The sequence below is a fragment of the Myiozetetes cayanensis genome, unplaced genomic scaffold (assembly GCF_022539395.1).
Source record: "Myiozetetes cayanensis isolate MyiCay16 unplaced genomic scaffold, myiCay2020 scf10, whole genome shotgun sequence".
In the NCBI taxonomy this organism is placed as follows: domain Eukaryota; kingdom Metazoa; phylum Chordata; class Aves; order Passeriformes; family Tyrannidae; genus Myiozetetes; species Myiozetetes cayanensis.
Genome location: NW_026086605.1, coordinates 32947831 through 32974526, shown reverse-complemented (window position 1 = coordinate 32974526; position 26696 = coordinate 32947831). Strand labels below are relative to the sequence as shown.

Here is a 26696-nt window from a genome sequence, read left to right as displayed (position 1 = left end):
GTCAAAGCTGACAAAAGATTGCTTCTCCAAACCTCCCTTAATGACACTCTACTCCATTTTCTTAAGACTTAAGTTCCATTTCTGGGAATATGAGCAGGAAGCTGTAGCTGATGCACAGCATCTGTGTGGGTCACCCACAGAACCTTGTGCTGTCTGGTCCAGCAGCTCACACAGGCTCGAGGTGCCTGTTCTTCCTCAGATTATTTGTGCTTCACGAGACTGGTCAAGCTCCGCTTAGGTTGTAAAACTTCTCCTTGTTTTTGTTTTCTTTATTCTTTATCCATTTAATTTCCTTTCCAGCATAAATGCAGACTGTACATAGCATCTGAAACACTATTACATCAAAGCAATATAAAGATTACAGCCATTCTAACAAATACCTTTTTCTGTTAAATATTGTAGAAATCTGTATCACTGCAGCAACTCTCGCAGGGCCCCTCACTGAAACACCCATCAGGCCTACCTGTTTTAACAACTGCTTTCAGCTCAGCAGCTGAAGGCAGAAATACCCCAGTACAGTATTTCAGATGTTTCAGTGTGCCTAAAATGATGTTCTCTTGAATTCTGGACCCCTTTTCCTGGATTGCTGAAAATCATGAACAAAGTATTTCAAACGCAATTCTTTCAAATCCATTTAAGTCAACGGTGCTCAACGTCCAAAATTAAAACATGCTGTTAACAATCTGTACAAAGGTAAAGGTGAAAAATAGAATTTGGTTACAAAAGAATTCGTTAACACCATCTGTACAACGCAGATGCTTTTCAGAAGAGAAATTCTATCCTCGTCCTCAATCACTGAGATGTTATCTCCCAATTCTTGACCCATGCATTTTCTGTGTACTTATATACAAAAATTAGTGTTTTTATAACATCTCCTATGTGTGAACAGTTCAGATATTGTACAGTGACTCAGCTGAGATGAATGAGCTTATGCATGTTACTTTCATGAAAAGATATTTCACTTGTCTAGCTCCAAAAGAGCCAAGAAAGGTAAGTGATAAAAGCACCAGCTTAGACTCTTTTGAACATAAATTCAGGCATTTTAATGTGTATCTCATTAAAGCTACATGAGTTTCCATGTAGGTTATTCATACATATTATGGCACTTGGACTCTCCTAACAGGTGTTTAGTAACCTAGGACATCTAGGCTAAAAAAGAAAAGATCTGCTAAAATTAACCATTTGTGTAAGAAAACACTTCCGTTCCGACCTTCAAACCCGTTCAATTTTCCTGGAAGTCGCAGCAGCACACAACTGCTCCTGGGTGACACTCTGAGCAGGCTGCCTTTGACAACGCTGCCACAGGAAGTTTGAAGTGTCAATCTCTTGTGACCTGTGAGCACAAAGAAAGGCCCCCCTCGCCCATTTCCACCACCTGCTACCGGGCATCTGTGCTTTGGCTGGACTCAAGCCTTTGCAGCACTTACACACATTAGGAAACAAGTCCAAGTTTAATCCAAGGTGGTCTCCACTGGCAGCTTTTTCTCCATGTAAGGCATTATTCTGACATCTACTGGCCTGGCACCCAACCATCCATCTTAATACAACTGCATTTGTAATTAAAAAGGAGTAAATCTATTAATCCAAAAAGAAGAACAATTTAATGAACACAAATGACATACATTTAAAACAGACCCATGTATTTTCATATAAACCTCACAATCCTACCAGTGTGTTGGCAGGTTTCTATTGCTTTCTTAACTCATCTGAACTACTGTATATTATGAGGCTTTAATACAAGCAGCTTTGGGGAAGAAAGTTATATTTGGAAGGGAAAAAAAAAAGTTGTGACAAGTGAAAACAAAACAAAAAAAAAATCCAAGAAGCTTTTTTTAAAAAAAAAATCTTTACTTGTAAAATTAAGCAGCATGCTATTTTGTGATTTATATTTGAATTTAAAAAGACTAATTAGACCGAAATAAAGACAAAAACCTAAAAATGGCAAGTCTATAAATAATGAAAATTTTGATTTCACTAGACTTCAATGAAAAACATTTGGTAATTAAATACTTGCTACTGTTCATTAACGTTGATGAACTTTATTAGGGTTAAAACTGTAACAAAGTTCATCCTAAAACTTTTTGCAATGCAAAATTATTTTCACTCGAGGAGTGTCTCAAATTGAATGCTAAGAATTACAAGCAATCCTCAGGAGCAGACACTCACATTCATAAAACTTTATACATCTTTTGGAACTAGGATATTTATACTACTAAAATCAAACATGCATCACTTCCCATACATTCTGGTATCATGATTTATATTACATTATGTAACACCCTTCCTCTCCAAAGCAGCAGTTTATCATACGTTGGCTCCGTTTTCTTTGGATTTCTGATCTTTATCTTCGGTCTTCACCAGATCCTGGAAAAGAGAAAGCGGGAGAGGATCTGAGTTGTGGCAGTGATATTTCTGCTGGGAGCTGTAAAGCAGTGTGAGACAGACACTGTTTGCTGTCAGCTTTCAGGCCTCTGAACTGCTACAGTTTAGTTACAACCAACTGAGAGGCATGAATGCTCTGCAGTGTTTTGTGGTTTGCTCTAAACTCATTTTACTGAGATACTCTCATATATTGAAATACTTGAGTTCTGCCCTCACAAAGTACTGCTCACCAATCCAACAGAGGGGCAGATTTGGGCTGCTGGGGGTGGACAAGATCAAAACAGGAAAACAGTGAAATGGTTTGAGATTTACATTAATATTTATGCATTTTTAAAAACACCTCAGTCAGGAACACATGTTGAAAGCTGAGAAAAGCCCCACATTTAATTTTTTATCTTTAAAAAACTGATATCACATTGAGCTTTTTCCACATATATGTTAAAATACTACTGCCCTGAATTCATGTCAAATTTGGTTTTTATTTTGAAGTTTCTGTTGCAATCATTTAGTCAACAGAAGTTTGGATACAATAATAAAATATGGAATTAAACAAATCTAACCTGTTTAAGAACACTCTGTATTTCATCCATAACAGTAGCTAAATTTTTGATTGTCTTATTCAGCTGACCCTCAAATTGCAATTTTTTATCATCCGAGATCTTCAAATTTTCTTGCAGTTGGCCAAGGTCCTTTTTTACTTCTTTGAGCTCCCCAGACAGACTTTTGTTAGAGTTCTCCAGCTGCAGTATAGTTTTCTCATCCTCATCTTAGGAAGGGAAGAAACAAGAAAGTCAAGTCATTTACGATGCTGTGCACTTTCCATCTTAATATTCTATTTACGTGCCAATATCACAAGAGTAGTTTTTAAAGAACTTTAAGAACTGCACTGCATTACCATTTGATAATAATTAATTCTCACTGCATTTGGAAGTCTTGAATAAAACAAGTGAAAGCATTTCAGTGTGACAACAACAGTGTGCAAGTTAAAAGGCTCTGGGAAATAGAAAACCGACAGGCAGGCAAATAAGTACAATTTAGACCACAGACATCACTCCAATTGATTTCTCCCCTCAGAAAGCCTCAGTGCCTCTGTCAGCGCTGCCTTCCCAGCACAGCCCCACCTGTTTTCTCCTCCAGCAGCTGCAGCTTCTGCTCGATCTCTGCCCGCACCCTCTCGCTCTTCTCCAGCTTCTGCAGGAGGCTGCCCACGTCCACCATGGCCCCGTTGTACACGATGAGCCCCACGTTCTCCTCCACGGCCTTGGCCTCCTGCTTCACGGCAGGGGACGGCAGCAGCAACCGGTTCCCTGCGTGGATTGAGGAGGAAACGGTCACTACAGCCTTTCTGCAGTTCTAGTGGCCAGCCTAGTAAATAGATTCAAGTTTGCTGGTCTGTCCCTCACATTTCCCTCCTTCCCCCTTACCCCAACTCCCACCACAAAAAAGCATCCTCTTTCACGACACCATTCTGTGCCTCTTTCCTCCATAATTTGCCTTCAAAACTCAGGCTCTCTTCTACAGCTCTGATCCTCCTGACTTCAAAACCGACAATGAGAAAAGCTGTTCATCAAAATTCAACGTTAACCTCTGCCCTCCGTCCTGTTCCATAAGATTAGGATTTATCCTAGAGATGCAACAAGGTATCTTGGAAGCCAAAAATACTTTAATTTACGAAATGCCAAAGATTTACTCTTCCAAACTGGCTCAACTATTTTCTGCAAGAAAGCAAGTACCTCAGAACTCTCACTCTATTCACACAGAAACAATTCTTTGGAAGTTGTGGCATAAAAAAAAAAATATATACCTAACATATCTTCCTGTAGCTCTTCAGACTCTTCTTTGTTTTCTTCATCTTTAGAAGTATCTGTCAGTCTTCTGTAAAAGCAAGATTCTCGAAGCACTACTTTATTAAGCAGCTTCTTGACCTACAACAGCCATAGGAGGAAATAAGTGTTACACAATACACAGGCATCGTATTTACTTAAACAAGAATGTTTGAACTTGGAAAACTTGGAGAAACTGCACAGCTTTTTGAACTGCAACATAGTGGGGCTTAAAATGCAAACAAACAAGGCAAAGGCAAAACAGGATTTTGAGACAAAAGCTACATTGACAATATGGGCATATTGAGAGCTGCAAACCTCCCCTTTTCACTCTGAGACCATTGACAAAGATTAAACCAGTGTAAATATGGGGGGGCTACACAAACATCAGAGATCAGCTATGTAGGCAAAGCCTCCAGGAGCTGAAGGGCATCCGTCCCCCCTGCAGCAGTGCTGTAGCACCGTCAGTGTCCCCTGCCATACAAGACCTGAGCGCGGGACAGGTGCAGTCCGAGCGTGTACAGGATCTCCTCCATGTCCTTCTCCAGCAGGTACCCACAGTGACTTTGGTCAAAGTAAACAAAAGCCATCAGGAGATCCCTGTTAACTGTCACCATCTGGGTCTTGTCTTTCTCCTACAGAAAATCCATTAAGGGATCGTTAGGCAGTAAAATATCATTTCCTCATCATTTACGAAAAAATACATAAACTTCTCTGTTAACAAAAGATATTTTTCTGTCCATTTTACCATTACTTTCTGTCCAGTAATTAATATAATGAGTATTTACCTATTCAGATCACATATAACCAAACTATTTAAGACTGGTAATCTTTCAAATGTTTAAAAGAAGTACAGCACAATGGATAGGAATATCTGGGAGACACTTTCCTTCTGTTCATGCTAATGTATAATATAATTACACAACAGGAATTGTCCCTTCTCCCCTCAATCATTTACTGAACAGCTGTTTCCAAAGTGAAAAACAGGTCTTACAGTAAAAATCAAGCTAAGCTGTAATTAGGACAGATCTAACAAGGGCTAAAAAGTTGTTAAGAAAGGTGTTAATTACTTTATCTTTAGATGCCCTCTCTTTACAGTGCTTATTGCCCTCTCTTTTGTCCTCCCGTTTGTTCATTTCCTCTTCATCCCGGTCTGGAAAACAGAAGGAAAATTCAACATACCCACAGCAAATGGTTATGTAACCATCACCTCAAAATACATGTGGCTACTAAAAAATGTCCGCATAAACCCCCAAACATATGAAATGTATTCCCTGGAAAACAATTTTAAAAAAAGGCATTGTATTAAATCCTCATTTTTCTCTAGTCTCATTGTAATATCAGCCATTTGTAATTTTCCCCCGTGTTTCTTTCACAGGATAGAAGAGCTGAAACAAATGCTCAACAAGGCCAAAGTGAGTCCTGCCAACATCACCATCTACTTAAGTGGTGTGCAGAAAATTACCTCAATTCTCCCTACTGAGGCTTGGCAGAGCCTGCACTCAGCCATGGTTACTCCAAATTCAGTATTATTCACTCTCAAATATTTTACAAAATACCCTCCCTGCAAAACTACCTAATTAAAAGCATGTGTTTGTACTCATGTCAGAGTGAGGTATTACTGCTCCCATGAGTTAGATTCTCCAGGAAGTTACAGATCACATCACTTCTTGGGTGTGACTGAGAAATGGCAGGTTTTTTGTTCTAAGGTGGACAGTACAGTAAAACTAAACTGGGAGAGAGAAAGAGGGATATGACAACTGCTGGGATGGATTATGAAATGCAGCTTCTGTACCTTTTGTGCAAGTCTTGGGTCAGAGGATCACATGCCAAGCTCAGCTTTAAGCTCACCTTTTTTGTGAGGAAAACTTTGGAAAAAACTGCTTATCACAGCACTTGGCTAATTTTACTGACCCTTCACTGAGAACCAAGCACCTTCTCCTGCACCTCCATGGCTTGTTGGAGTCTCTCAGCAACTCTGACTGGGAATGGCACAAGGACAGATTATGGGAAGCAGGAGCACTTGTACAGAACACAAAAACCCAGGGTGCTCTCCCAGACTAATTATAAGCAAATCAGAGTTATTTGGGAAACCACAGATTAGCACCAATTTTTTAAGGCTGGTGCAGTACTCTGCCAAAAATACAACTGCAAATAGAACTGCAATATCTACACAGTTCAAACCCACATCTCTAGCAAAGCCTCTCCACAGAAGAGCAACTACTCCAAAGTACAAACCAAAAAGCACAGACGATGTCTTACACCTCTGAATGTCTGAGCAGGGAAAGGGGGCTCCTGCTGCTCCCTGGAGACAGGAGAGCTCTCCACACCCTTCCCCTGTTTCCTCAGGCAAACACAACTCCACCCAAACAGCACCCCACACTACACTCTGTCCTAGCAAAGCCAGGAGGACATTCCAGAACTGCGGAGTAGGAAGTTAGGCACGTAAAAGTGGCTTGGTTTTTCAGAGGTGCTGAATACTCACATCTCCTACTGACTTCAATGGGAGTTGCGAGTGGTCTGCATTCTGAAAAAAATAAAACCACTTCTATATGCATGCCTCACTCAGAGCACCACAGCTACTTCACATCAACTGTGTTCACACAATGCCTCGCACAAAGGTACTTACATCTGCCGTGGAACTCGTCCGAGTTACTAAAACACAATTAGTCTAATAATGCAATTTGCAATTGTCTACTTCCAGTGCATTCTCCAGCTTCAAAGAACATAATCAGTGGCAATAAAACCAAAAATGTCTGAGAGTCACAAAATTCATAGTTCAAGATACCTTCATCTTCATCTTCGGCATCCTCTGCCTCCATCGGATCATATTCTTCTTGATTATTGTCATCTTCAGTTTCTTCTTCATCTTTAGAATCATCTTTCTTTTTATCTTCCCTCTGTAACAAAAGTTCCAAAAAATTTATCTGGTCAGCACCAAGACAGAGCCAAATAAAAACCTCTCATTGCCAGTTATCCCAAACTTGCATTTGTTTGATTAGTCATTTAAGAACACAGATAAAAACCTGTGGGACAGAGCTGAATGTTAAAATGCTCCCAATGCACCTCTAAAACTTTCATATTACTGAATGTGATTGAAGAATATTTAAATACAACAAGAAGTCAAATCAATTAACTAACACTACAAGAGCTGAGGTTTTGAAGGCAATAATATAAAATTCAAATAGAAGCAGTTTAGTATTGATCCAGACAGCATAGATATGAGCCAAGTGCAGACCTTCTTTTCATCTTTATCTTCTTTTTTATCTTTATCGTCTCCAGATTTTCTTCTCTTAGGTTTTGGATCATCCGTTTCGTCATCTTTTTCTTCCTTTTTTTCTTTTCTCTCATCTTTTTTGCTTTTTTTGTCTTTTTTGTCCTCTCTCTCTGGGAGAGAAATCAGTGCTTTGTAAATTCTGACACCAAAATCTCTCTGAAGCATTTCATTGAAGAGTTCTGCAAACAATGACACCTGCACATAAAAAAAAAAAACAAAACAAAAAGAAAACCAACAACAAGTTTTAAAACACATATTAAAAATGTCTATATTTTTAAGAAAAAAACCATGAGGTGCCATCTTAGCAACTTTCACTGGGTCAGAATTTTATGTAATGTCACATTTCTTACAAACTCTGTTCCATGTCTGAAAACCTGTGCCTTCCTTTTGGACAAACTGCTGTTGTGAGCCACGTACCAAAGACTGGGCGCAGCACAAAGACACCAAACTCACTTCAGCGAGTGCCCTCAGGAACTCTAAGACTTTAAAACACTGCAAAGAAACCAGAACGGCCAACTGTGAGGAGCTGAGTTACCTCGAAGGAATGCTCTTTATTATCCTCCAGTCTGTAGTCCAGCAGGACGCTGAGGGACATGATGCTGCAGTCGAACTTGCCGCTCTTGGCTGCCCAGTTGGGGTGCACGATGATGGCCGGCTCGTCGGGCAGGATGTAGCGCCTCTCCCGCCGCTGCCGTTCCAGCTCTTCCTGCCGTTTCCTCTCCTCTTCCTGCAAAGGGATAAAACCACATCACACAGCCTATCCCAAAGCTGAAGGTTCAGCCTGGATGTTCCAGAGCTGTACAGCACAGCAAGCTGTTGATTCCTTGCAAGGGAAGAGAAAGGCTTCAAACATCATCCCCCCAAGGACACCCAACACGGCTTGAACAGGCCCCAGATGACAATTTACTCAGCTCTTGATTATGGGAAGTGCAATCTCTGCACATACAACTGATGCAAATGAAATTACTGATGGCAAGAGAGAAACACTGAAGTCTCCTGAATACAGCAAACAGTCACAGCAGAGCTCGTGCTTTTCAAAAAAGCACAACCAAAGCTCTTCTCCAATGTCCAAGAAAGCTCTGGGAAGAACCCCCAAGCTGGATGAAACACATCCCAAGCTGTGGGAAGCAGCAGCCGACAGAATTAGCAAGCATGTGGCCCTTGCTCCCTCAGCAAGGTTTACAGAGATAGAACCTTTCCCAGCAGCCCATATTGCTCAGCAGGTAACACACAAAAAGGCAGTTTAAAAGCAACTGATGCACAAAACTCTGCAGACATTTCTGCCCTTTCTCTGTGGTTGAGCTCTGGCCTTACTGCACAGACCTTGTTCATCTTTGTGGAACAGCAAAACAGACTAAGTCGAAATGCAAGTACCAACTGCCCAACTGAGAACTTCAGCACACAGCAAGCTTATCCAAAACCAAAAATTAAAGCTTGCTCATAAAGGAAAACAAACCCAAGCAAAACCATCAGCCACATGAAAAAGCTGGACTGTTTGAGGCACAGAAGCCAGTATAACTAAGCAGCTGTTTTTCATGTAGGTTTAAGAAGTTAAGGTCTTGTTAAGTCTGTTCATTTTTTCTTGAGTGTGTTTTTTCTCAGGAGTCTGGGATTTATTTATCCTTACATTTAAGGTCTAACATTAATTCAGACACCCTAAGTGCAGTTGCACATTTCAGCTGACTTGGCTGATAGAAAGAAATTTGATCTGGCCAAGACTTTTTTCTAATTCAGCAGCTCAAGTTACAGCAAGAGTTCCCAGTGCAGTTATCCAGGAACTACAAAATCCCAGCACAACTAAGTACATTCAACACATACAAGTTCCTGTACTTTTTAACTTATACATATTTATGTAATTTTTCAATCTCATGTTTTATGTGTACTCAAAAAGACCTAAACCAAGTATGTCCAAATCCTAACCTCTTTGTCATCTTCAGATTTCCTATCCTCCTCCTCTTCCTCTTCTTTCTCAGACTTCTCTAGCTCCTTTTGCTCTTCTTTTTGCTCCTCTACTTTGAGCTGCTTTGTCAGTCGAGCGATGAGCTGAGATTTCAGTCCCTTAGAGCTCAGGGTTCGACTCTCTAACTCCTTGCGAAGGTCATTTACCTGGGAAACGTCAAGCAGTGACATTACAAAACATCTCACTGGCAGAGAAAGGGAAGTAAAAATTAACAGCACTGCAAAGTCAACAGTGTTTTTTAAATCTGTCCTGAAAAACAGTAATATTTACTGATATGAGAAACACATTGCATTGAAAGTGATGTTTTCCCCCAAGAACTTCTTTCTGAGGAACCTTTCTCAGAGGCAGGGAGAGGATTTTACTGTAGTAAAATAGTTTGATATTATTATTCCTTTGAGGAATTTTTTTTTTATTATGCCTCCTGACACACATTTTTGTACAATTACTGTTTTTTAAAATGAATATCTAAGTATTTTAGACCCCACATTATTAATGCAAGTAGTAATCTGGCTGATTACTGCAGAACTTCCATTTTCCAGTTAAGGAATCATACGTGATATCCTTTAATTGTACAAAGTTCAGAACACATTCAATTAGCTGAATTCATTTATTAAAATCAGGAGTCATTCTTGCACATACATCTAGTACCTATAAAATCAGCAAAGATAAAACACTAATGAAGTTTTTTTTTCTCAGTTACAGCTACTGCTGTATTTCAGGTCATGCCTTAGAAAGTGAAAATGTACCATGGAATCAAATTTTAAGAAGTGCTTGTTACCTTCATTGTTTTTGGATCCAGTTTAGACCAGTGCGTAGGTGTAGAGATCTCCTTAGCTTCCCCATCATCCTTTTCCTCTTCATCCTGACAAATAAAATTTAGAAATTATCATTCAGAAAGCTTGAAAGCATTGCAGTTATTTTTTAAATTCTGTTGCTGATCTGTGCAAGGTCACAACTGTTTCAGACATCTTCTCCTAAAGTTATGATTTCGACAAGTCCACACACACATTCTACCACTTTGTAAATGATCACAGTGCCACTCAGCCAATACAAGCCAGATCTGTGGAACACAAAAGGGTGATAAGCAACACCACAAATATTGGGGTTACACAGACACTGCTGGTCTCCAGTAACCACACAGTGTGTGATCTTCCCCCAGCTTTTTAAATGCCCCCAATTACTCTTGGTTCAGTCAGACCTTCCCTTATTCCAAGATGTTGATCAGCCACATGGCCTGAAATTCAGATGTTTCAGACTAGTGCTTGTTCAGTTTCAAATATCACGTTTAGAACTGGCCACAAGAGAGAATTTAAAAATTTTAGAAAATGGCAAAATGTTTAAAGACAGCTATTCATAAACTGCATCTCACTCAAAAACTGGTCCCAGATTCCAGCAACTACGTCTACAATCAAAAATGTTCTGCGCATCGTAAGCACAATTTAATTCCGCTTGTGATATCAGCACACACATTTAAAGTTAGTGAACTAGCTGAAATAAAAATAAAAACCAACATTCACTACACTGCTGAAAGCTGGTTTACCAGTCATTGTTACCAGTTATGTTCCTCCTGTGTATGTGTGTGGTGTAGTATGTGGTGTGCATTTTGTGCCTGTGTTCCTGTGCCTGTGAGAAGCAGAAATAGAAAAAGGGATTAGCGTTCAGTGCCTGTTCTCCATCAGCCTCCTTGCGTTCACCCTGAAGCTTCTCGACCAGCTGCTGCTTGTATCCTCGGGAGAGGGTTTCCCACTCTGAGCGGGTGGGAAGGCAATGCCAAACATCCGGGAAAAATAAAACCACTGTCTCCACATGAGCTGGAACCGTACGCCCCTTGTGGGTCTCCTCAGGGCGATGGTAGCGAATCTCTGCAAAACGGTACCTGTTGCAAGGGAAGAAGCATGTTGGAAAAAAAATTCTACAATACATTTTTCAAGAGCCTAGATCACTTGTAGCACATCAAGTAAAGAAACTTTGCTGCAAGACCTTGGAAGTTTATCTAAAGAAAAAAATTATGGAAGCCATATTTTCTCTTTTGGCGCACTTGTAAAAAAGGGATCTGAAGCAACTGAAAAGGAGGCGAACCAGCAGAACGCTTTCTGTACAACTTGTTGCTTAGCACATGTAGGTTTTATGTGCAAATAGAAGTTGTTGAGGCACTTTAAATTTAGCATACAATAGAATTTCCTGGTATTAGTACAACTAAAATGAGTGTTAACACGGGACAGAAACTCATCAAGAGAAAATATGGCTGTGTAACGAGCGGCTATTTATTTATAACAAAAGAACAATGAAATGAAGTTCTCTTGACGATCCTCTCCAGCTATGCACAAAATGAAAAATATTTTCAACGCACATTCATTAAAAAAATTACAATATAACATGTCAAAATAAATCCAGAATTTTTAATTAGTTCTTAATGCAATAATCAGTACAGTTGGCACCAATCAGGTTTATTACCAAACAGAATCATCCTTTGAGTAGTTTACCTGAACTACCAAGAGCAGCTGACAAAGAAAAAAAGGTTTTCCCAGCTTTTTTTTTTATTGCCTTTTTTTTTTTTTCCCCCTTTTTAACTCCTGGTAACAGACAAGTATTTCTACATGCCCTTGGCTTTGCAGTGCAGTACTTACCATTGCGTGCACACACTTAAGTCAATCCCTGTCAGAGCCTTGCAACAACGAATTGCCGTCTTTATCAGCACCGAGGGGTCCTTTTCTGGGTCAGGTCCATCCAGTGATGGGGACCAGTGTCCTCCAATAGCCATAGCTTCATCTTTGCCTTTCATACCCACTAAAAACTAGACAAAAAGAGTCTTCTGAATGTTGCCCTGTCACGGGTAAAAAGTAATTTTCCCCAAGTGCAAAGAATATTTCATAGCACACGCACACACTGAAATCCGTGAGTAAACCGTCACGTTATTTTGAAATCTGAAAATGAAAATCAGTCAAGAAAGAGTTCAGTTATTTTTTTTCCACAGACTTTTTCAGCAATGGAATAGGTTTAAAACATCATCACTCATTCTTGCTTTCAAGATTTTCCATCAGGTTCGTTTATTGGTACAGGTTTGTTCCTTTGCAACCAAAAGCTTTCTAACAGAAAAGACAGACACTGATTTAAACGGTGTCTTAAATCCAATATGCATTTATGGATGTGCCTGCTTAAAAATGATAAAGAAAAAACTACAAAAGGTGAGACCACGAGAGCATGGTATCTGTAAACTGAAGTATTCCCACTTGCTAGAAGATGGAATTTAAGTGGAAAACAAGTCTGTTGTCCTGAAACACCACAGCACTTACAGGTTGTTCAGTTCAACAACAGTAAAGTTTCACTTAACACAAGGGTCACTGTTGCTTCATGTGTATTCTCTTCACAGCTGAGCCCTTCAAGAACAACTAAGTGCTTGTAAAAAACAGCCAAAAAAGTTAATTGTTTGAGTTTACTTAAGTTGAACCAAGCAGTAAATACAAAGGTCCTCTAAGCTGGAAAAAGAACTGACACATAAACTAGGTCTCTTCAGAGAAAAGACGAAGCCATCAGTCAGCTGCCTACAAGCTCCTCTCTTATTGTCAAACGTTGTAAAGCTCTATAACCAACCTTTATTGCCAAAAGTGTCTGGCATTGAAGCATATTTACCTTTACAAGTCTAGCAGGATGCTGAAATCCATCCCGAAGTTCTTGGGGATCTTCAGCCAGAGCACAGGACTTGTGATAGAGATCCTCCATGCTGGGACTGGCCATCAGCATCACCTGTGGTGAAGTCACAGCAGCCTTGGTAAACAATGACCACAACTTGCAAACACACAGAGCAAAATCTAACAGGGCTGCTCTGTAGCCTAAGCAGGTTATGTGATGGACTAGGATGCTCCTTCTCAGTTAGTGACTATATTTTGAAGCTTAACGTTCTGAAAGACAACTCTTATTCTGCACAAGTAGATTGAAAAAACAGTAGGTCTGTCACTTGAGACAAGGCTTTCAAGTTTTTCTACATAGAAGGCAAGGAAGTTAAGTCTTTCAGAAATACAGGGGTTAAAGGCAGTTCTTTCTAAACCTATCTGTAACATGTAATACTTCTTAAACAGATTGACCTAGACATCTCAGACCTATTTTCAGAGAAGGTATTCCAAATGGAACAGGTTTTAGGAAAAATTTTTGATACTGGGGTCTCTTATACATGGTTACAGCTCCTGATGTAATTTGACATTCAGATGATCTCAATCTACTTTAAAGAAGAGCTCTCAGTAAACACAAGATTTAGGACAAACAAAGTGAATTTCAGTCGGGATTCTTTGAGCTCTACATACCAGCTTTGTACTGAGTAGTTTTTTTCTCCAAGAGCTGTGGGATATTGTCAGTACAGTTATACTCCTCTTGCACCCTGCTGATCAGAAGCATTTCTGGTGAACAGCCACAGCAGGGGAGCCCCGTACAAACCTTGGCACTGTACAGGTGATCAGCATCCGGCGGGTCAAGGACAGCCGCGTTCTTATCGATGGGATCCACTTCTCTGTGCATGACGTAGAAATTACAGTAGTTTCCCAGCTGAAACGGTCTAGACATAGGAAAAGCATCCACCCACGTGAACTGAGCATCGAAGAAATCGCTTGGGATGTACAAGTTCTGGTAGCGCCTCCTCAGCTCCATCATATCACAGCTCCGGCTGGAATGAACAGCACTGGTTAGAAGACATGGCAATAAAGCAGCTTCTAACAAAGCACATAATTAGGAGTGTAATAATTGCAGATACAGCCGCTGTAGATTTGATACTGCATATGAAAAATCTGAAGAGCACCATACTGAAGTTAGAGTGTCGTAGATTAAATTTAAAAACAAGTAACTACTCAACACTCTTCCAATTAAGGTGACTGCATGTTAGGTAATATTTATTAAACAGGGTTATAAAGCTATTTCACAAGAGCATTCAAAAATAAGACAGAACCTCACACTAGTTTCTCATACAAGGTTCTCAGTCATCACATATCTGATCTTTCTTTAAAGTCAAATCCATCATTTACCTCCCACTACCCACGCGTGCTGACAGCTCCCAGAGACCTGTGCCCACGATTAAAGGAGATGTGGGCAAACATCTGCCACTCTGAACATACCAGTCCAAGGAGAACTTGGAGAACTGGACCGTGTAGCGAGGGACGACACGTCGGGGTCTCCGAGGGGACCTCTCCCTCTCCCGCCGGGGCGACCTCTCCCTGGAGCGCTTCCTCTGCGGGGATCTCTCCCGGGACCTGCGGCGCTCCCGCTCTCTCTCACGACTTCAAAAACACACACAAGAGACAAGGAGTTTTGCATGCTGGTAACACAGACTGGTTTCTAGCACTAGGGAAGCCAGACCTGTCAGAGGTGGCTCACAAAAAGGAGAGACGTTTCAGTACAGTCTCTCTACAACACACATTGATTACGGAATTCCTTCATTTCAGACAGGCAAGAGCTCTTCCCAAGTATCTGATGTAAAGCCCCTTGTGTGTCTCACTGGCTCAGTGTGGAGCCGCTCAGCTCTGGGTGAGGACAGCTCTTTATGGAATGCTTTGATCACAGTCTAGTCTACACACCTCCTGTCATCTTTCCGGTTTGGCATTGGGTCTCCACCTCGGTCATTCCTCCCAGAAAATCGGGATGGGGGGTCAAGTCTTCGAGCTGGCTGAGGCTGTGAAACCAGACGAACTGGGGGCTGTAACAAACCACCTGAAACAACAATGGACAGGATCAGTACAGAACCATCTACACTCTGCAAACATGGCTGCTTTATACCTGTTGCACTTGTGTACGTTTTCTAAACTAACTCGAGTCAAATAAGTCTAATTATTAATACCTACCCAAAAACCCTCAACTTATCACTTTAGTGATAATGGTTTAAAGGCATCTTCTTAAAATGGAAGCTAATATAACCTAAGCACACAGAAGCTATCGTAGTAAATAGCTAAGCCTTTTCTTGGAAAAGTAAATTAAGACAGATATACTACCTACTCATTGAACTGAAGAAAACCTAAATCTTATTTATTTTTGAGGCTATTCATTGGTAAAAACAAGTGGCATCCTGGGAAGTTATTCCTAAATCCATTTATTATACTGCTACATCAATCCCTCAGCACATACTTTTGCTGTCTTAAGACATTTAACAGCTACTCAAAGTTCAAGAGACCCCACAACCACTTTTGTTTTAGGTTTGCCATTTCAGGCAGTCTCTTCTCTCAAGTGCCAACCTGGCTAACTGAAATTTAACTAAGAAGTAACAGTTTTAACAATTCAACTGTGGGAAACCTGATTTTGCTGAATACTGCAGAAGATGCTGAAGGACTACACTGCTATTAATACTTCCAACTGTGAATGAATAAAAATTACATTGACTTTGCTTTCAGTTATGAAATCTTAACATGAGCAAGAGTCCATGGGGATTTCACTAACCAGGTGACTCCTGACGTGCCTTGAGACACGTTCAATCTGAAAACTGTACAGAGCCCCCTCCGTACTATCTCAGCTTTCTGACTAACAACCAACCACCACGCACAAGGCACCAGAGCCACCCCCACGAAATGTGAGCATCGGAAGAGCACCTTTCTGCTGTGGCTGCTGCAGCAGTGGCTGAGGCTGTGTCTGCAGCAGAGGTGTGATGGAAGCTGCTGAGATCTGTGCCTGCAGCAGGGACTGTGGCTGTGGCTGAGCCTGCACCCCGAAGGTCTGCTGTGCAATGGGCTGAAGGACGGCCGGGGGCGTCTTCAGCAGCGGCTGGGCTTGGGTCTGGTTCTGGCAGCACAACAGAGACGAGTGGTGAGTGACCTCAACCCAGAGTCAGTCACTGCAGGTGACCCTGGGTAACCCCACGTACCTGATTTGGAAGTGTCTGTACCCTTTGTGCATTCCATTTGAATGGCATGTTAGGATTGTAAGTAGCTTCTACCAAAACTCTGTCACCCACCTGAGGTGTCTTTCCCTTAACAGCACTGCAAACATTACAGAAAACACACTGTGAGAGCCTTATTCAGCTAGTTTTACATCTGCAGGTTATATTTAAAGCGGGAGAAAGCTGACAAAGTTTCTTAAAAAAAGCTTATTGGAAGACCATCTACCCCCAAATTCAGCAGAGGTGCTTTTTTCAGTGTATGCACAGGAACTTAATAATTCCCTGTCTTGGGCCCAAAAGCAAAAGTGCCCCACACAGTACTGAGCAAAGGCAGGCAAGTTTTATGCTTTTAATGATTCACAAATTCTGCAGTTTCCTACTGGAAGGAGGTAATGCCCTCTGAGTCTCCCAGCTCTGGGGTTTGTATTAAGAAAATTCAAAAACTGACGTGAAGTAACTCAGACCCAGCACCTCTGAACCTTTCTGCCCACCTGACTTTCACTGTTGAACAGAAAACAACACACTCACTACTGGCATATCAGTGGAGTCCCACAATTAGAGCGCAACCCTCTAAACCTCTGATTTAGTAAGGCTGTCAGAGTGCTGCAGGTGAGCACGTACAGCTTACCTAAGCTGGAAAAAGACATCTTCATCCACAAAGCCAAAAGTATCGTGCAGTTTAGTGACCACCCCAGTGAAGACACGCTGCTTCTGGGGCTGTGTCTGCTGCTGGCTGGAGCGGGGAGCTGGGTAGGACACGGTGATCTGGGCCGCGGGCTGTGGCGTCGACAGGCTCAGGCTGGTTGGGAGCGCGACCGCAGGCTGCAACAAACACAGACACACGTAAATCCAGCTGCCCACCGAGAGCAGGCCCTCCAGCCACGGACACAGGAGTTTAGAAGGACTCTACAGAAAATATCCTGAATGGAGATTTTCAGAAGGTGGAAGGTTTTTGAGTTTTTTTGTTGGTTGTTGGTTTTGGCGTTTTGTTTTTTGTTTTTTTTTTTTTCAAGATAACATTTTTCCTACTTTGAATGAAGACTGGCTTTGTTTATTCTTCTCTCCCCAAAATATGCACATTGTCCAGAAAAAAGACACGAAGACAGCACCACTGTTTACAGGCAACCCATATGGTGGGCCTGAAGAGAAGACAAATTCCTGACTTTGCCAGGAACACACTCCTAGAGATCATTCTGCATTTCCATCCCAACCGTGGTGTTAAAGTCAGCCCTTCCCTGACTCAGGACTTCCAGTGCCTGCCTTCTTACGAAAGCAGAACACAGTAAGATAATGAAATCAAGTCAACTATTTTGACCTTTTTTTTTATAGCCTGTTTAAAAGTTCAAGTCAAACAGAACCAGAGCAATTTACAGTATGTATGGCTGTGTGTTTTATGGCTGTGTGTTTTAAACCTGTTAAGCTCAGCAAGATTCTTTTTAAACCTCTCACAAAAAAGTTAAAATCCTTCACAAAGAAGAGAAAGATTTTCCCTGTAGGTTACTTAACTGCAAAACAACTGGACACTTGAAGTTCAAACAACAAAAAAAAATTAAAATATAATCAACACACATATTCCCTTCAAGATTAAGGAAAAGTGGTTGCTGTTAATTTTTGAAACCAAGGCTATGCATATTTTAACATCTGGATAAAATAAACCTGTACCAATAAAATGTCCATTCATATTAGTTCATTTCACAGTTTAAAGTACCCAAGATGTCACAAATTTGTACTCTTGCATTATCTGTGTTTGGGGATGAAGACCAAACAATAAAACCAAACTAACCTGAGTTAAAAGGGTCTGCTGAGGTTGCTGCAACTTAAAATAAATAAAGTTATAAATTAATTTTATATGTTTAAGGAAATTGTACAATTTTACCTCCTCTGTACATGTAAGAGTTTTTGCTTAACCTGGGTCAGTTAATAGTCCTTTGGGGTTTGGTCATTTCAGCAGTTTGCATATGCATAAACTGTGCTCATGGGGTTAATTTTAAAACTGTATAATCCAGGTTTATTCAGTGAGCAGAAATGTAAGATTTTTTGGAACTCAAAGTTAATAGCACACAAAAAAAAATTTTGACAGCTGAAGAAGCTTAGGCCTATAATTTCCATGTCCTTTTATTCTGTTGCAAGATCCTTTTAAGTTTGAAGACCATAAAAAAAAACCCAAAACGTAAAAAGGAAGTTTTTTTGGACAGCATCTTTCCAGCAGTTAAAATACACGGCCCTGTTTAGAGCAGAGTTTAGCAGGAATCATGTACACATGGAACAGAACATATTAGTAAAAATTCCTTTTTGCATGAAGGTAGGCAGGTTTCCATTCTGGATAGGTCTTTCCAAGTTTATGAACTTCAAGTTCTCTTTTACTACAAAAAAATATTACTTAAGTTTCTTTCAACAACTTCCCACACAAGGATGATTTTGGAGACAAAGCCTACAAGACACACAACCAACATTATATTTAAAATTATTTGTGATGTACACAGTAAGAATCAGACAAACCTGTTGCTGCACACTATAGAGAGTCTGCTGAGGTTGTGAATATTGCTGAAACAGATAAAAGCAAAATATCTCATAAACACGAGTATTATCACCTCAATAATACCAAACACAAGTTATCTGCTTAGCAAGTCTTAGAAACTATTAACAACTCTAATACAAAACATAACTAATAATGCCAATATGTATTATTTTCATAATAAATATTCTGAGCCTTTTGAGGGACTCTGATGTCCTCTTTCTAGCTGAAGTCTGCAATTCCTGTTAAGCCTGACACTTAGACAGTATCTAGGCCAAAGTATGAAATCATGCAAAATGCTATTGAGGATATATATTGTGATGGAAGATACTTGAGATTCTCAGTTTAGATGCAGCAAAACTCCTTCTCCCAAAAGGCTTTCCACAGCCCCAAGTCAGCACCTGCCTAGCCAAAATGCCCCCCTTCACAGACTAACACAACTTCTGGCAGCTCGAAGCCCGCAATCCCACTGTTGTTTAAACTGGTTTGCACCGCAGTGCTCCCCATTTCCCGTTTCCTTTTCTCCCGGGTATTTTAGCTTTCCAGAGCCGCCTGGTTTGCAGTGTTTCTGTTGATGTGTTTACCTGCTGCAGGGCAGCTGCTGCAGCCGCAGCCTGTTGCTGGAGAGCAGCTGTCTGGGTGAGCTGGTAGTTGGTGGGGGTCTGTGTGGTCAGCCCCGCCGCTGCCAGCGCCGTCTGCTGGGTGTAGATGGTTGGAGAGGCTCCCAGCAGCGAGGGCTGCTGCACTCCCAGGGCAGCTGCAAAGGAACACACGCACTGAGCACTCGGAGCGGCCTCACACGGCCCAGGTTCCCAACAGGATGCAGTGCTGTACTCATGAGTCAAGCTCCAGAAGCAGACAAATCAAAGTTCAAGATAAAGGATCACATCTCACTAGTTTCTCTTCTAAATTAACTTACCCAAAGTAAACCCCAGCAGAGGCACAGAGACTTCAATCTCCCTCTCCGGAGCTGCTCCTGACTGCACAGCTCTTGTAGTTGTCATGGTCCCTGCAACCACCCCAGACACACACACCCCCTACTCTGCCCTGATCGTATTCAGGTTCTGGATGAGCCAAATGAAGGTGCTGCTCTGTTCTGTAAATTAATTCATTTCGTTCTATCTGAAGGCAAGAGAAATCTTCCCTGTAGCAGCAGCTGTGGAACAGAGGCTTATGGAACGTGTGCTCTGAAACCACACAAGGCTTCACTTCACTCAGCGTTGGCTCTGACCCCGTGGTTGGGTGTGGGACAAGTGGGGGCTGCTGGGGAAGGAACTGCCTTGGAACAACAGGGAGTTTAAGCAGGGACCAAGTCAAGCTCTCTCCAGCTCTTATGAGGAAGGGCTTGTGCTGCCCAGACTCAAAACTGCCTGGAAGGAAGGATTAGTTTATTTTACTGTCATACCAGCTTTAATTCACCACAGGACATGAGGAAATCATGAGCAGCAGCTATCCACGGGGTATGCTTCTGAACCAGGTATGCTTAAGACTTACAGATGGAACTTTCAGGGGAGAAAGAGCCCTGCAAAATGCATATCTCAATGAAAAACTGCAAACATACCTGGAAACCTGCTCCCTTTTTGGCAGGACTTTTAAAAAAAGTTGTTGGCAGCTGCATGATCAAGTATCACTTCATCAAGCTATCAGTTTAGTCCACATGTTTAAATAAATCCAAAGAGAAACTCGTCAGTAAACACACTGCCAGCAAAAACAGGTCAACCAACCATCCTCAAACTGAGGAACATTCAAGAGGAACAGGGTTTCTTTCTCTTTCGAAGCCATTAAAGAGGCACAATCAAATGAAGAACAGATTCACAGTATTCCCGCAGAGTTGGAGCTCCACACTATTCACACTGATGCAAAGTGAAGCTTTAACTCCTGACCCAGGGATGCAGTAAGACTTTGGTTGCAGCTGGTGATCCATCACCATAACACACACAAAAATGCTGTACCCAACTCAACAGCTCCTGAAAAATGCAATCCTCCCCACCATGCTGCTCCTTCCAGCAGAGCACAGTCTTCAGAAAACAACTCGATGACACTGATCACCTCACAGCTTTGGAATGAAACATGGAAGAAATATATTATAAGAAAATAATCACTATGATCAGTATAAAATATTGTCATGTAACTATTCCAGAAGTAATACTATTTTAAAAGTGAAATCAAGCATTCTGCAGTGTTACAGCATTTCACGATCTTTTTCCCCTGGAAAATTCCAATATTTGCATTTCTTTAGAAGTCAGCAACCAAAATCTGAAGCTTCTCTCGTGACAGACCCTCCATTTTCTTGATCCTCTTGCCTCCTGCTTCAACCATCAGCTTCAATTTGAGTGTGCATTTCTGACCATCCAGAAGCACACCCTCACCTGGAACACACCTTAAACAGCCTTCAAACATAATTCAGAATGCTGCTGCACCCTGGGACAGCTCTCCCTTCTCTTGGCTGTGTTACTTCGCTGGCTCACTCGAGGCAAATAATCAATGTGTTCATCTTTTCCTCTTAATGCCACATGCTGAGCAGAGATTCCCATTAGTGCAGGACCTCACTCCACGCTGTCACCTCTGAATCTGTGTGGCTGTGCCAGCCACTGTCTCTCAGCCTAATGTTCTGTTCTAATGTTCCAGCGCAGGGGGATGCAATTGGAAAGTATTATCAAAAACAAGTTTCACGTGTTTTCTCCTACTTTTTGGACCAGAGTACCCACAAAAATGCTTACTCCCAAAACCCAGATCTTAGGGTTACTCAGCTCTTCAGTTTCACTACGGTAATTTCCCTCTCAGCATAACCCATAATTACCTCATGCAACTCCCAGCCCGCTCTAAGACCCTTAGCCCATTTTGTCAAACAAGGAAAACCAAGAAAAAGCTTTATTGCCATCTCTACTGTCACTTTTTGAGCGTTTAATATCATCTGGGTATCTGTCATCTGTAACACCGCACATCAACTTAATAAGAAAGGGCAAAGTTGAAAGACTGCCAAGATCCCCTCAAAGGGCAACACCTGTAGTAACAAGTTTTTCAAAGTTGTATCTTGTTCCTACTGCTTTGCCCTGAAGTATTCCAGGAGTTTAATGGGACTACCTTTCGTCTGTGTACTCATCTCAGTCAAACAGGTTCCAATTAATTAGGCAACTAAGTTTGCATTACTAGTTTAAAGAAAAAAAAAAAAGAGAAAATAAAAGGAAAAAAAATCACACAGAAAAACAAGAGACAGAGAATGAATCCCAGACTGAGCGTAGAACTGACATCTGACAGCCATATTACTATTACTGGCAACAAGCACGTGCAGTGACAAACAGTGGATTCTCAGGATTTGTAGTGATCTCAGTGAGTGATGATGGAGATGCCTTCCTTCAGACACAGCCCAAACAACTTCCCAACACTGCATGGCACGGCCAGAGAAAGGCCTTGGACAGAAATAGGAGTCCCAGGCTGCAGCTCAAGCATCTTTTTAGGTAACAGACATTTTTGTTGTAACAAGCACAGAGACAGTATTTAGTAGTACCTCTCCCTCCTTCTAAAATCCAGAGATCCTTTAAAATCAGGGAAACATCTTCAAAGTATGTAGCTCCATCTGTCTCCTTGGTAAGTGACATGGATTTATTAGAGCTGCAGTGAAGGAGTGCAGGGCTCTGCACACTTCTCACAGCTGTCAGAAATCGTGAGAGCGGGGCCTTGGCTGTTCAAGTTTCTTCAAGTTTAACACGCTCGCAGTACAAACACCACACAACCTACTCCAAAAATACTCCTTTCAACAGGCACTGGGCTCAGAGTACTCGTCATGGGACATCTGTTTACAGCAACTCAGCAAGCTGTGCATCAGCTACTCTTCCTCGGTGGTTTGAGATCCACCACAGGCTTGTCCTGTCCTCACACTTTGCCACAAGCAGTAACAGGATCCTGAGCTACAGGCGCTTCAGCTTCCCCCAGCTGCACCCTCCTTCACTCAGTGCAATGACACTGCAAAGGCAACAGCCCTCAGCAGCCACAACACGGCACAGCTGGGGCTTCCCCTGCGCTGCAGGTCTGTAAAAACAGGCTTTTCATCACCACCCTGAGAACAGCACACGGCAAGCGCTGCCACACAAACCAGAGATGAGCCAAAAACAGACGGCTGAGAGAAGAGGAGCAGGTTCTCCTTTGCAGGCGTTTCAGGAGTTTGCATATCATTATGCAAGTTAAAATAATTTTCTGTAGTAGGCATGACTTAAGTTATGATTTAATTTATGCTTTAACAATGCTTAACCAGCATGGTGGGGGCTTTTATTCTGGTTTTAGCCATGTGATGCACAAACCCATGAGAGGAGGAGCAGAGAAACTGCCTGTGTTTCGTGTAGGAGTTTCTCTTCACACACTGCTCTCTGCTGGCTCCTGGAATTGCCCATCTCCCTTCCAGTACCAGGGCTACAGACAGCAATGAGTGAGCTCTCCTAAGGGGATCCCAGAACCCTTCATTACACAGCATTGTCACCCTACAACTACCTTAGAATGTCACACCTTAGTAATTAAGAGCTTTAACTTATTTAGTTACTTCTTCACCAGGGATGGCCAAGACAGCATCTACATCAGCAATACAAAAGAAAAAAACAAACCAAAAAACCCCAAATAAAAACCACAACTCCACAAACCTGAAATTACCTTTTTTGCAATGATCCAACTGAGTTTATAACACAGTCACCCATCACGTTTAACAGCTTAGGAAAAGGCTCCATATCACATTGCTTGTGTTATATAAATAAAGCTCTCTTTGCCTCATTCCCAAGCACCTCGATGCTTTGGAGAGGGAACATGACACTTGGGATAAAAACAGCTGGCATGCATAAATACACGTAACACCCCTGGCCAAACCTCTGAAAACATATAAACATTTGGTAACTGTGTTTTTTAAAAACGAGTTTATGAACACTGGGATTCACAAGGGAAAGCCAACGTGCACAACTTCTTGGGTGCAGACACGGGTGAGTAGCAGTACTTTGGATTATAAATCACAACCACAACTGGCAATAAAAAAGGCAAGGGAACAGGTATGTACTAAAACAGGAGCTGGGCTTGCAGAATCCCAGAGATTCAGCAGAGCAGACAGGGAAGAAGGAGGAGGCAGACAGGAACAGGAAAGGACTGCAGCAAAGGACATAGGGAGCTAAAGGCTTTCAAGGGATACTGGAGATTAGACAGCCTGAAGAGGACACTGGGAACGTGAAGGAACGTGGGACTAGCACAGGAAGAAGGCAAAAGTGCAACCAAATGCCAGGTCTTTAATGGCTCTCATGTTTGAGTCAGGTGCTGCCGGATCAGATGAACAGCTAAAAATCCCTGGAGATTTGTCCTCACTGAGCAGGGGAAAAAATCTCACAGCGACCCATGTTGACCAGTTCTATCCCAGGTACATTTTGCACTTCACTTAATTTAAGGAGGCTCCAGAGTAGGCTGGCCAAGGGCAGAGCCACAGGCACAAGACAATGGATAAGAAGCTGATGTACACTCCATCCCCCTCTTCTCCAGGGCCCTCTCCTGGTCCTCCCTCAGCGAGCTGTAGGATGACTGCCAGCTCTCCCTCTGAGACAGGACCTGGAGCTGGCCCTCCATCTCCCACCCCTGTTTTGGATGCACTGTCACATCAGCCAGCACATCGGGAACAGCCCAGCTCTGACTGCTCCAACGTCTCACACAGCCAAAATCTGTCTCTCACACTCCCAATGCCAACCCCTTCCAGCTGTTAAGGAATTTCTTACAGGAGATGGTGCCATTTGGATAAGGGAAGTGTGAGCTATTCAGAGAAACAGTGAAAAACTGCCTGTGGGCAGCTGGTTAGGTACAGCAACAGTTTAGATAGGGAACAGGGCAGAATGGGCTTGGAGGAAAAGCAAAAGGCACAAGGGGATGGAGCAGGGTGAAACACATGGGGGATGGTCATTCCCTGAGGATACAGTGCCATTGGATCACGGACCAATGGAAACACTAGAGACAGAGGATTGATTCACTCTGGCAAAGAAAACAGAGCCAGGAGAAAGATGTGTTCTTCCCACCCCAGACACGCACCTCCAAGGAATGCCAAGCACTCCCAAGCTTTGCCAGGCTCCCAGACAGAAAGCCGGGGACAAAGGAGGTGGGACACTGAACTTCTTATCAAATCAGAGCAACTGCAGAAACCACACAACCCTTCGGCAAGGCAGCTCTTCAACAAGGCACTGCCTCCCCTCCCAGCCTCGCTGAAGCCTTTACACATCCCACAAGGTAACGACGACACTTCATGAGAAACAACCCGCGCTCAAGAAGAGCAAAAGGCACTCCAGAACTGGAAATGGAAGCACCAAAATTCATCACGCAGCAAGCTTCACATTCTTGCCTCAGAACCTTTTGTGCCATAGGGCAACATGGAGAATGAAAACAGAGCCAGCTGAGTTCTTAAATACAGTAGCCTGCCGTGAAATAAGGCTTCTTAGCTAAATCCAAGGAAACCCTCTCCCATTATTAGGGCAATGCATTTGGTTACAGGGATCCTTAAGTTCTAATTTAGCATTAAAAAAACCCCCAACCTCCTCACCCAAGTAACAACCTTCAGAGAACTTTCCACTGGGTGAAGTATGTCCAACATATTAATAAAGGCAAAATAATTTGTAAACATTGATTTAGGCTGCCCTGGAAATGAAAGTGTGACAGAACTTAAAAAATCTGTAATGCCTTATTAGTACTGTTATTATTTAACCTAGAGGGATGTAACTTGATAAACGGTAATTTAATTTACACATCTTGGGATACGATTAACTTGATATGTTGTTTACTGTCCAAATCCATACAAATTCACCCCGCATTTCACTTATCACCCTTTAAAAAAACCCTAACAACAAACAAAACCAACAGCCAGTATTAGGCAATGACCTTTAAAGCCTCTATGGTGGGGAAAACTCCCAACTTCAACCATTTAAGCAGGCTTTAAACACAGTTAGCACGGTGCCGCTGGTAAGTGCACAGCCCACCCCGGAATCTCCCAAACTCCCGGATGGCAGGGTTCAAACAGCGAGAGATGTGAACTGACCTGGCTGGGACACGGCGGTGGCAGTGAACTGAGTGGCCCAGGGGGGATTCTTCTGTCCTCCAAACTGAGCCATGGTGGAAGGCGGGATCTGCCGGGCTCTATCTCCTGGAACTGTAATCTGGGGAAAGGGAGCACAGCTGCAGCCTTTGAAACACGCACCGCCCGCTACTTTAATTCTGGGCCCCAGGAAAAAAAAAAAAAAAAAAAAAACCGAAACCCAAAAAAACAGACAGGAAAAGAAACAAAAAGCGTGGAAATACCAGCCTTACGCCCCTAAACCTGGCGGGCAACGCGCGCCACGTGCGGGAAACACGGAAAGCTGCGAGACAAGTTATTTTACTTTCCTAAGGCACGACCTCCATCCCGCTCTTCCTAACAATGGGACCAGCGCTATTTAAACGCAAAAATGTGTTTCCGCGTGCAGGAGCGCTCAGGGGAAGGTGACTCTGCAGAATCTCTGCGAGCTCACACCTCACACCCCGGTACTCTCAGTCCCGGGCCGCGCTCGGCCGCGGCGGGGCAGCGCCCAGGGGCTCCGGCCGCACGGGGGGCACGGCCGGCCCGGCCCCGGCCCTGCCGCCCCGGCCCCGCCGCCCGCCCGCCCGCGCCGGGAGCGCCCGGGCCGCGTGCCCGGAGAAAGGCACGGGCCGCGCGGGAACCGAGGCCTGCCCGCCCCCTCCTCCTCCCCGCCGCCGCCGCCCCGGCCGGCGATGCGGGCCCGCGCCCCCGAGCCGATGCCGGTGGCGGTGCCGGCCCCGCCGCCCCCCAGGCCCCGGCCGGGCCGTGCCGCGGTACCTGCGCGGGGCCCCGCCGCCATCGCCGACCGCGCGCTCCGCCCGCGCCGCGCACGCGC

The 26696-nt window shown here is 42.9% G+C and overlaps 1 protein-coding gene and 1 non-coding gene across 4 annotated transcripts; both read right to left on the bottom strand.

Moving 5' to 3' along the window:
- Window positions 1-1017: 1017 nt before the first annotated feature.
- Window positions 1018-26696, bottom strand: CCAR1 (cell division cycle and apoptosis regulator 1). Of its 3 annotated transcripts, XM_050337032.1 has the most exons (26): window positions 26639-26696; window positions 25844-25961; window positions 19389-19561; window positions 18789-18833; window positions 18073-18105; window positions 16918-17111; window positions 16275-16389; window positions 16003-16192; window positions 15001-15133; window positions 14542-14703; window positions 13871-14096; window positions 13073-13186; window positions 12070-12236; window positions 11108-11318; window positions 10221-10304; window positions 9403-9588; window positions 8018-8209; window positions 7444-7677; window positions 6994-7105; window positions 6691-6732; window positions 5276-5358; window positions 4694-4840; window positions 4187-4307; window positions 3504-3689; window positions 2943-3148; window positions 1018-2364 (listed from the first exon to the last, which is right to left on the bottom strand). In XM_050337032.1, the coding sequence occupies exons 2-26, from the start codon at window positions 25914-25916 to the stop codon at window positions 2305-2307; spliced, it is 3489 nt and encodes a 1162-aa protein (XP_050192989.1). In that variant the 5' UTR covers window positions 25917-25961; window positions 26639-26696; the 3' UTR covers window positions 1018-2304. The 3 variants fall into 3 exon arrangements, with proteins under 3 accessions (XP_050192989.1, XP_050192998.1, XP_050193008.1); XM_050337041.1 differs by lacking the exon at window positions 18073-18105; XM_050337051.1 differs by lacking the exon at window positions 6691-6732 and having other exon boundaries at window positions 26639-26695.
- On the bottom strand, window positions 12392-12456 carry LOC126634925 (small nucleolar RNA SNORD98). Its single transcript, XR_007627469.1, has one exon. It is a non-coding gene; the product is annotated as a small nucleolar RNA SNORD98 (small nucleolar RNA).

What these genes read in the sequence shown, in the direction of transcription:
- CCAR1 (XM_050337032.1), bottom strand. Translation starts at nt 25,916, where the DNA reads ATGGCTCAGTTTGGAGGACAGAAGAATCCCCCCTGGGCCACTCAGTTC. An exon ending in AGGAGGCTGATGGAGAACAG is followed by an intron (nt 10,305 to 11,107) that starts GCACTGAACGCT and finishes TTTATTTGTCAG; the next exon opens with GATGAAGAGGAAAAGGATGA. An exon ending in AATCTGAAGATGACAAAGAG is followed by an intron (nt 8,210 to 9,402) that starts GTTAGGATTTGG and finishes ATCCCTTTGCAG; the next exon opens with GAAGAGGAGAGGAAACGGCA.